The 10,730-nt window shown below is 43.4% G+C and overlaps 1 protein-coding gene across 1 annotated transcript in view; it reads right to left on the minus strand.

The window, feature by feature from the left end:
* Nucleotides 1-10,730, minus strand: part of XPO5 (exportin 5) — a gene marked incomplete at its 5' end in the record, with an annotated part of 29,070 nt that overhangs the window by 13,688 nt on the left and 4,652 nt on the right. Inside the window, 12 exons of the mRNA XM_009880448.1 lie at nucleotides 1-92; nucleotides 686-885; nucleotides 2,237-2,326; nucleotides 2,947-2,988; nucleotides 3,414-3,569; nucleotides 4,503-4,618; nucleotides 5,375-5,503; nucleotides 6,985-7,075; nucleotides 7,296-7,421; nucleotides 7,826-7,909; nucleotides 9,439-9,538; nucleotides 9,987-10,065. The exon at nucleotides 1-92 is cut by the window's left edge and continues 1 nt beyond it. Of these exons, the coding sequence (XP_009878750.1) occupies nucleotides 1-92; nucleotides 686-885; nucleotides 2,237-2,326; nucleotides 2,947-2,988; nucleotides 3,414-3,569; nucleotides 4,503-4,618; nucleotides 5,375-5,503; nucleotides 6,985-7,075; nucleotides 7,296-7,421; nucleotides 7,826-7,909; nucleotides 9,439-9,538; nucleotides 9,987-10,065 (1,305 nt within the window). The remainder of the gene's footprint in view (nucleotides 93-685; nucleotides 886-2,236; nucleotides 2,327-2,946; nucleotides 2,989-3,413; nucleotides 3,570-4,502; nucleotides 4,619-5,374; nucleotides 5,504-6,984; nucleotides 7,076-7,295; nucleotides 7,422-7,825; nucleotides 7,910-9,438; nucleotides 9,539-9,986; nucleotides 10,066-10,730) is intronic.

Genomic DNA, 10,730 nt, shown 5'->3' on the forward strand with positions numbered 1-10,730 from the left:
GGTTCAGGCCACTAGGATCTTCCAAGACTGGATCGGCAATTTTGTTGTCTGCACCCACATAGGAGATAAAGGCTTCAGGATCCAAGAGGACTCTGGCATCAGCAAAAGACAGCACTGGGGATTATTGTCTATACCAGGGAATTTGAGCAGATCTTTGCACTGGTAATAAACATCTTAACAAATACAGAGCAGGCTAGAGAGACTAGATAGTGCTCCACACTGTACATGGGAACATGATAAAAAGCACCACAATTGTGTGCACTCTCCAAACATCTACAGTTCTCTTGGGCCATAGGGACCTAAGACCTTTCAATCTCTTATGAAGATAGGCCTGCTGTGAAAACTCTCGTGCATGCCCAGCTGCCCAGGGCTGCAGGACACCTCAGCTTTAGTAAGGAGAGCTCAGCTTCCTAGCTTCTCCTGGAGATGAGCAAAAACATCTTTAATTTCTCATTTTCTGCAAATGCTTTGAGCATGCCGGGAAGTGTTCCTCTATCATCTTAAACTTCAACTTGTACCTAGCCATTTTTAACAAACAGCATTTAGACTCAGTCAGCAGTTCCTGAACTGCAGTAGAGCTATTAGCACAATGACTGCCCAGAGCACAGGTTTGCACATTCCCTTACTGGGCACAACATTACCTCTGCAACACATCCAGCTCAAAGCTCACAAAAACGTCCCATACCTCTGCATCTCTGGGGAGAGCCATAAGCCAGCAACAGGAGCCATAAGTTCCTCCAAGAAAGCTTTCTGCCGTTCGTAGTCCTTGAACTGGTTGCTGATGAGGACGAGGGCCTCCATAAGGGCACACTTCTCCATCTGCGTCAGAAGTAACTCATTGGAGAGCAGCTGCTTCACGTGGTTGTACAACATCTCAAAGTTCGGCTAGAAAACACATCCAAGTGGAAAGGTGTCATGCATTTGGTGTGAAGGAAGGCCACTGCGGGAGGTAGAGGTGGGGTGTACTGTACTACGCAGAACAGCTGGAGGAGCATGTCTAAGTTACCTTTTCTCTACAGAGTCATCTCCTCCTCAGGCTAAAGTTTCTCTGAATGTTCAGTTTAAAAGAACCTCTTTTCTTCCCTAGCCCTCTATCATCATCCTGCATCCAGTTTACTTTAGTCTCCAGAAGGACTGAAATAAACAGAGGAAATCTCTCTCTTCTAGGCAGTCATATCCCTTACAGCACTGTCACACCTCAAAATAGTTCCGGTGCATTTATTTGCTCACAGAAAGTACCTCACTCCTTTGGCTTTCAAGTGTCAGACTTATGACTCTTCCACCTCTTTGCTCACAACTAGGTTAATAATGATTCACACGGTTATCACTATCTCCACAGGAACGGCTGACTTTCTTTCCTACCCACTCTAGTCGCAACCATGTCTTCCTGTGACTGTATCAGCATTAGCGATCATCCCTTTCAGCAGTCATCTGAACATATTATGGGGTAGCTCTGGGCCCTCGGCCCTTCCAGTGAGGATGTTTGGCTGGCCATAGGAAAGAGAGAGCTGTAGTTCAAGGACCAGTAGAGTAGGACAAAGACAAACCCACTAGTTCTTAGCAGCCATTGAAGAATGCAGACTGGAACCCCTAAATTACGTTAACCAGCATCCTCAAAAAATGTCGTTGTTTAAATTAGCAATGTCCCGTGGTGCTCCCATAATCCTAGAGCCATCCCACATAAACACTGCTAAAGAAAGGAGTTCAAAGCTACACATGTTGCATGCAGGCTGTTTAGTTCAGCAAAACCAAACAAAACACTGGCTCCTGGATCTTAAATGTGTTAGGTTTTTCTAGTCTCCTCAAGCTAACCCACACAACAAATACTCTCCTCTTGGTCCTACATTCTTTTAAGTAACAGAAGAAAGTCTAGAGATCAGTCATTGCTACCGTCTTCAGCTAAGGAATCAACTGAGACCACGAGTGACAAAATGGAAACTCAGCAAACATTCCAATAAAACAAATCTAGTACTGCTTGTATTCGCCTCCTCATGCCTTTTGCATTTAACTCATCACCTTTTCATTTAACTCATTGCTTTACAATTCAACTCTTCAGAAAATTTTTTGGGAGCTGGGTGGAAGAAGGGAGGTGCAGGGAATAAAACACTTTCCCATTTGCGCAGCAGGAGTGTTTCTTGGAAGAAAAACAGAGGCTGTAGCCAAGGAAGCTGAAGATCCCACAAAATGCAGCTGAAATTGAGGCAAGACTCTTCATGATGGAGCTGAATTTACATACCAGGACAAGCTGAGGGTAATCCCGACACATCTTTATGATTGAGGAGCATGCATGCCTTCTCACATTCTTCACTGCTCGAGTTCTAGGAGCCTGGACAGACATAACAAACTTCAATGCAACAAAACAAAAGTTCAGACAAATGCAGGGTATCTTCAAGAGACAAATGCATTACATAGTTTTCTGCACTGTTAAGCACAGATCAAAAAAGCATTCCCACACCTCCCACCCCAATCACACAACAACCAAATTTCCTCTGGAGCAATAGCCAACCCAAGAAACACATGTTCGAACAAGCTGTGCTCAAGGACAGAGGATGCCATGGATCTTACTCACTATTTCAAGACTCCAAGCCCTCCCTAGGTAGCTGGCAGCTTTACAGCCATCCTTCACAGCCACATATACCAACCACTGAAGGGTACCCACAGTTAATGAAGGGATTTCACTCTCAGAAGGGCCACCACAAACTTTCGGACTAAGTGCACTGGCATTACACCAACACTGGTGGCCGCCTAAGCCTATTAAGCTTTGGCTCACAAACTATGTCAACCAAGAACAGATCAGTTGTATCTAGACTTCCCAGCCCTTTCCAGGAGCAGGACTATACTTGAGAGCCCTACTACAGCAGAGTCTTCAGACTCGGCATGGTCTCAAGCAGAATATGATTTGATCCAATTGTTATAGCTAATTAGTAGAGAATAATTCAGACATACCTTACTTTCTTCTATAACTTCAAAGGTAACTGAAGCAAACAGCTGTGAGAAAAGGGAGGAAAAATCCAAAATCTCATGTCATTTGTTAATATCTAGCACTCACAAGTGTTTTGAGCTCAAGCAATCGATCATAAGACTTTGGTGCAATTTCATTAAAGTCAGTGAAGAATCCTTGACTAAGCTGACAGATGAATCATCAGCACAGTGAGGCCTTGAAATAAAACATGGTGTTTACTGGCCAGAGTGTGCACTTAACGTTATGATTTAAGGCTAGGAACTACAAAATTTGTGTTATTTGACATTGTTTCTTCTTGAACAAGACTCAGTCTCAGTTCTTCCCATCTTTAACATGAAGAATAGTCCTTCCCTGACAGTAATGCCAAGAGGATTAACTCCTGCAGTTTACTACAAGGGCCTTGCACCACAAAAAGCCTACCTTGATTTTACCATGGTCTGCAAGTACTTACCTTAGAAAGTACTTGCGGTAGGTATTCTGGTCGGTAAGTGACAAATGGGAAGAGAGCAGAGACGTTGGTGAGCACGCAGGACAGTATAAGAGGGTCCTTTGTTTCAAAATTAAGGACGAGCTGCAGCAGATCTATGCCATCATTCACTGGGATTTCCTACAGAGGCATGAAAGGGAAAGAAAAGGAAAGAAGAAAAGAGGCAACAGTTAGTACTTCAGCCTGTAGCACACATCCTACAACACCTACAGCCAGGCCACAGAGCTGCTGTTATCACATCAGGCCGCTCAGCTGAACACAACTGTCCTCAAAGCAGAATGAAAAGCAGTAGAAACCTCAGTTTAACTGTGTGCTATGTGCACTTGCTGAGGGGAAAAAGGATGGCAGCACTGCCATGGTTGGCAGGGTAATCTTGAGACGTCCATCTCAAGTCCCCATACTATTGCTTGCACCTCTGGGAAAGGTAAATTTCCCCTCTCAGCTTAGGTCCCAATTCTCCTCTTCGCTCTGTCCAACAGACTCCACACTTAAATAATTATATGGGTTGATACAGTTGGTTTACTGTGATTAGACGATGAACTGAAGTGCATGAGCCTAATCTAATAAAAAAATGAAGTCTACATCAGACTGAGAAAAACTGCTGTTGAACAAAAAGCAGAAAGAAATTGCTTCTGATCTCCTACTCCCTGAGCATGAATTTCTCTCATTTAGTTAAAAATTTAAAAAAAAATAAAAATAATCTAATGAGGGAATGATTAAAAAAGAATAAACTTAGAAAATTCCTGCCTAAGCAGTCCTATATTCTTCTAGTAAGACCCTATGTCAAAGCACACCACCTGACCAGTCTCCTGTGACTTCTCATGGCATCGCGTCCTGAACCAAGACATGCCTGAAAGTAAGCCAGTATGAATTTGGTCCCATCTAAAGATGGGTCACTACTCTTCATGAGAACCGCTCACCAAACAATCTGGGTTTTCACACAGAGGCAACTGGCTACTACAAACTTTTCAAGGACAACACAGCTGAAAAAAGCCACTCTTGTCAACCCAGAACAAGCCAGAAGAGCAGGCAAGAGCTATCTGGTACACATACGTCTTTATCCAGGGTTCGAAACATCTGGCTGATGACACTCTCGGAGAAGAAGGTCATGGCATCCCACTGCACAAAGGACGGAGAGAAGATGGAGCAGAGACCTTCGCCTGTCTTAGCTGAAAGGAAGAGAACACTGGATCTCTCATCACACTCCTCTCCACATGCACAACACCAGGCTGGTAAGCTCCTGCACTGCAACATCTTAGCATTCATGAGTATTCTGATCATACAGCTTTCCCTGCAGATGCCTGGCAGGGATGCACTGGAGGCAACTAAGGTAGTCTCGTGTGTTTTGCCTCATTCCAGTGAAGGCTCCTGAGACATAAGTCTGACCTTTGAGATACTACAGGGAGCAACACCAACAAGTCACAGAGGGGAAAAGAAAAGGAGGGAGACCGCATTCCCAGGCTCAGCACTGCAGGCAAGATTGCCCTCAGTGTGACTTTGCACCAAGTGGCCTTCCTTCACAGGAGGGAAAGCAAGGTGACTGACAGAGGGATTTGCCAGGCAGGCAGAACTTCCCTGGACAAAACCAGTATGTTATGGAGAAAACAAGGCACAAATAATTGTAAAACTGTATCGGAGGGACAGATGCATCTGTTTTGCAGAGAGATTTGAGGGAGGGAAAGGGGAAGCCAGGGGTTTTACATTAGCTATTCCATAGGTAGACTGCAGAGCGTTAAATCTGGGGTGGGGTGGGTTTGATTTGATTTTGCTTTTAACTTCTAAAGACCTTAAATGCCTGAAAACCTAATGTTGAGTCTCATCTCCCCCTTAAAAAAAAAGAAAAAAAAAAAAAAGGTGAAGAAGTTTCTTCTTGGCTTGGATTAAAAAACAAATCCCACATTCCTAATTTTTTCCAGGTAACTCACAGTTCATGGGTCCAGTATCAACAGGAGCTGTGAGCTGGTACTTCAGCCATTCACCAGCCATTTGGAAACCAGTTCGAGGGTCCAGACGACAAGCCATCCTCATCACCTCTCCCTGCTGGGCTCGGAAAGCTGCAGTGAAAAAAAAAAAAAAATAAAAATCAGACACCATGCAACAAGCTGATGCTACAAATGCTCCCTTCCCCAAAGCTCACCTGCAGCTTTGCACACCTGGGAACATTGTGGACTGTTGCTCTGGCAATAGCTGTGTAGTAAGCTCAGATATACAGTCAGTAAACTAGGTGCAACAGGATGGGCAATTTTTGAAGTGATTTAAACGGACTAAAAAAAGGTGAATTAACTTAAAAAGCAGTGCAATTAAAATGCAATATGAATTATGAAAATCTATGCTAAACCCAGATTTACTGCAATTAAGCCTCTATTTTTCATTAAAAAAGAATTCTTCAAACTATACGTGTTTGCTGCTTACAAAGCACCTTGAGATACTGAGATAGAAAATCAGCATTAGTTAACTAACACTTCCTTCAGCTAAATGCACTTTTTCTAGATTATTCAACTTAAGTTCAGACTCTAGGCCGAGAAGCTAACGCGAACTCAAAAAACCCAAAGACTTGTTTTCAGTTTCAAAGATACATAAAGCGAAGTACAGAATAGGAATTTCATTTGTTCCCAAAATATTCCAGTACATCACCACACAAAAGAATCAGCTCTGCTGACTACAGATGCAACCTGCATTGTTTAAAAAAGTTGTTATATCAAGTAATTTTATTTTGTGTTTCAAATCAGTTTTATTTTCTTATACACGTAATACCTTTAGTATCACTTAACTCCCTAAAGCTATTTAAAATTCTGGCTTTGTGCATTTACCTACTTTTTGATTTCCACCCAACTAGAGTTATTACAAGAAGTAAAAAACAAACTATCATCTAATAAGCAATAAAAAAATGCTACACTTAAAATCTTCAAACATAAATGTAAAATGTAAGAATTTAAGTAATTTATTAAGTATACCCTCCCAGCCACCAAGTGAGTACCAAATAACATCAGCCAGTGGGAACCAACATTGGTTTTGGGAAATAAAACACAAAAAGAAAAAAATTTATTAATACCCAGGTTTCCCTGTTTGCTGGTTTAAAATCATGATAAAATTTGGCTATTTTACTTGCTGAACTCTACCTATTGGTACTGAACCTGATGCTTCTTAGCACAGTCAGGACAGATTTTCTTTCTGGAATGACATTTAAAGTTTTTTGTAAGCTGCCTTCCTCTCCTGACCTGAGCAGGGCTCCAGGCTGTTTCATTTCCTCCTCTAGGTGACCAGGAGGCACATTTTCTTTGCCATTAGGTAGCAAATGCTACTAGGCTACCTACCTAGCCAGGAGGTAAAATAATAGCAAAAAGTAAGTAAAATGAAATGCCTGAGCTGCCACAGAAAAATCCTAAATTAATTAAACTCCAAGATCCAGGCTGAAAGAGTCAAGACACAAACAGAAGCCGCCAAGCCAACATGGTACGCTCCAAGCTCAGCCAGCAACTGAAAGTAAGAGGAAAGGCACAGACAACAGCTTCCACACAGGGTGATGGCAACTTACAGTTGAAGAAGGCATTGAAGTCCTCATCACTGTCAAAATCAAAGCGGGAGTATTCACAACTGTGGCTGTCCATTTTAGAGGGAAAGCCCACCTGGAGACAGGACAAGGTCAGGAAGGAAGAGAAGTCACTCATCACAGCTAACACCAGCTTCAGGGAGATGAAGACTGAAGGCAAGGATCAGACAGTACAGAGTGGCCTGGAGATAGCGTCGCCAGTAGATACAATAAAAATGTAGTTTCTCCCCCACGACCCACAGGCCATGTTCACCTAGGCACCTTCTCACGCCTATCTGGCCACAGTTCCCACATACCTTCACTAGGTTGGTCATAGATGCACGAAGATACTTGGGAATCATAGCCAGCAACAAAGGGTCACGAGACAAAACTTCATGCCGAAAGAGGGCTCCCCATGTGATCTGGGTGGAAGAGCGCAGAAACTGGGGGGGGGGGGGGAGGGGGGAAAAGGGGAACAGAGAAGGATTTCAGTGCTGGAATCTCCACTAACATCAAGTGTTCCTAGCAGAAGGCAATACCAAATTATTCTGACTATTTGGTTGGGGCAAGGCACCTTGCAGGCACAACTCAAACTGCCAGAATGACAAAACTTAAATACTAGTGGCTGATTGCAAATTCTGCACTTTCTACTCAGCACCTGTGTCAGGCACTGTTCCTAACGGGGTAGTAACGGAGGAGAAACCACTCTGCCTTCCAGGTCTTCAGCTGAAACAGAGAACCTGGAAAGCGATATTTGGCAGCTTCTGTGGTCTTCTATAGGTTAGCTCAGTTATACATTCACACATTCTTACATAGACATAAATGAGACTTTCAGCCCTTTACATACCTGGCTAGGATGGGTTGTAAAGGCTAAAAACGAGTCAAGGTATTTTCCAAAGTTTGCTGGTGTTTCCACATCAGAATCTGAGCCCTACAAGGAAGACAAACAATTTCAGACAAAATACTAACTATGCGCCATGCTGGGCTCACAAGTGGCATGTCTCTGGGTAAAGCACAAGCACTGCATCCAAGGCCACAGACTGTAAAGGAGCAAAGACAAAAGCACTGAACAACTGGTGGTTTTTTTTCTAAAACCAGTATAGCCTGAGGAGTAGCAAGTTCTGCTGACCAGCCTGGGGGTGCAGGAGAAAGCACCACCCTCATTCAAGAGAAAAGGCAGACTTCTCAGATACTGGAGTTCCATTAAAACCAAAGTCATAACTGCTGCTGCCGTGAGTCACAATTTTCCTCCTATTGGGTCAAGCCCACCCAGCAGTACCAAAGGGGAGCAATTTTCAACTGCAGAATTTCACAAGCAAATACACCCAAATGATTTCACTCCCATTCCTCCAAATGTTTCCTGCATTCAACATATGGACATGTCTTATCAATACCTTTCTGGCAAGTTTGTCAGGAAAGTAAGTTTTACCTGGAGCCATAAATTCAAGGTTCTAGCGGTCCTTAATGATCATAATATGACCTGGTGCCCTCAAGATCCCTGTTGTGGAGCTGTACAGCTCAGTGCTGCCTCTCCCGAGCCAATGTGGATGAGAGGACTCGGATCTCCATTTTATTACTTCATTCCAGACTAACACTGCCTAACAGAAGTGAAGTCACAGAATCACAGAATGGTTAGGGTTGGAAGGGACCTCTGGAGATCATCTAGTCCAACCCCCCTGCCAGAGCAGGGTCACCTACAAAGTCACTGAAAGTAATAACACACCCTTTGTTCACTGTCCATTCTTTTTAGGGCTAAGTTCTCAAAGGGTTTTTTTTTTTTTGCTTTCCCTCCCTGCGAGAATTTACCCTGCTCTATCACTTGCCCAGGCTGGCTGCCTCAGTCTCCCCGCGAACAGCATCTCCCAACAAGCCCGCCTTCCTTACTGTAGGAGCACTGTGCTGAACGGATGGAGCAGGAATTCAGCAGTCAGCATGGCATGCAAAGTATCAGCGTGCATCTTCATCTCAACATTGACACAAAGCATTAGAAGGAGGAACAGCAGGAACAAAACCTGTTCATTCCCTCAGCTTGAGAGAATCTTAGCAGAAGAACAAACAGGAATACTCTTTGAGTTATTTTTAATAGGGAAATTTACGAGGCTTCCAGTGCAAGAGTAATTTCTGGGAGTAGTTTTTCTGTAGCAGTAGACAGCAAGAAACTTGACCAATTTTCAACAGAGCTTCAGCATTTTACAGAGGTTATAAGAGATGACTTTTGATGACAGCAGAGGCCTGGAATCAGTCAGGGTCCCTCCATTTTACATTCCTATGACTTGGCAGGATACAGTTCTCTCACTAGCAAGCAGAGCCATTTCTGCCTTTTCCAAACGTGTTGAGAGAACCCTGCGGCTACCAAATGTGCAGAGATAACCCTGGTCCTACCTTTGATTAGGGTTTCCTCACTCCCAGCCCTAAAAAATAGCTTTGCCAGGGTTGCATCTGGTCTTAGTAGAGACTTACCAGCAACGCGCACAGCTGGCTGCCCAACGCGCACAGAACTTGGCAAAGTCTCTTCAAGAAAACATAGTGCTTCTCCACCAGGCCTTCTCCATCTGCTGTCCTGGGAATGAGGGGAGGGGGGAAAAAAGGATCACAGTTACTCATTCTGTAGGTAACAGGCACACTGCTATCTACCTTGTAGATAAAAAGAAGACCAGAGCAATTTGATTTTATTGCAGTGGGATCTTCTTTGCTATTACCAAGAAGTACTGCTTTATTGGTTTCTAAAACCACTGAAACTGCCTCTCTGAAAGAGTCCCTCCTGATCAGTTTCAGGCTAAAACAGAAAGTTGGGGAAGCTGTGACATTTATACCACTTTGTCCTTCAATTATGGGATTTGAAAAAACTTGCAGTTTTTCAGGTTTTGCAAAAGAAATGGTGGTTTTGTTCTCTCCTAACCCAGTCCCAGCTTCCTGCAGTTAATCAGCAATAGCTTTTGTAAATGGCATCTACAAAACCATTTGTACGCAGTTTTTGTGTGAAATTACAGCAGCAGGATGGTACTCACTGGGCAGCGGAGAGAATGTAGTGCATGGCAACGTCTCCGAACAAGACCATCAGAGGCTTCCGATCCTCCAGCTTACCCTAGGTGTAAAATACGCCAAATGCCTCAGTTAGAACAGGACTATTTACTCCCATCTGCAAGTGAAATTAGGAGATCCCAAGCTGTCCTTCTACCTGGGGAAGGGTTACAGTCCACAAATTATTTCAGTAAAAATCTGCCAAAAAAATCTAATCTATTCCTGATCTCAAGGAATTTCCCCAAGCAATCCCACCACAGGAACTTTAACCTGAAAAACTAATCCTGAGAGATTTAACTCTTCTTCCCTCCAGACTGGTTAGTTATGTAAAGGCAGCTGATAAATACTCAGCTTTGACACTAAGCTACTTGTGAATGTGTGGGTCAAATCACTTGTTTAGATCCTGCTGTCATTGCTCTGAGCTACCAGATGGCACAGCTGGTGACAGTATCTCCCACTTCACTGTTGTAGAAAGTGGGGAAAAAAAGTTAACTTCAAAACTGCGAGGGGAGACAAGCACAGAAGTTGGAGAGGGTTCCAACAGTTGCTGTACGTATTGCGCTGGCATGACATTCACACTAAACATCATTAATATAAGCAGCCAGATTTGAATTTTGTTTCTTAAATAAAAGGACAAAGATATCATTGCTCAATCTGAAGAATTATACAGGAGAATAGGAGGAAACCAAAGAGGAGCCAGAGGAGCAATGGAGGAAGAACTCACTTTCCTG

This window comes from Charadrius vociferus, unplaced genomic scaffold, assembly GCF_000708025.1.
Source record: "Charadrius vociferus isolate BGI_N301 unplaced genomic scaffold, ASM70802v2 scaffold62, whole genome shotgun sequence".
NCBI classification, from domain to species: Eukaryota; Metazoa; Chordata; class Aves; order Charadriiformes; family Charadriidae; genus Charadrius; species Charadrius vociferus.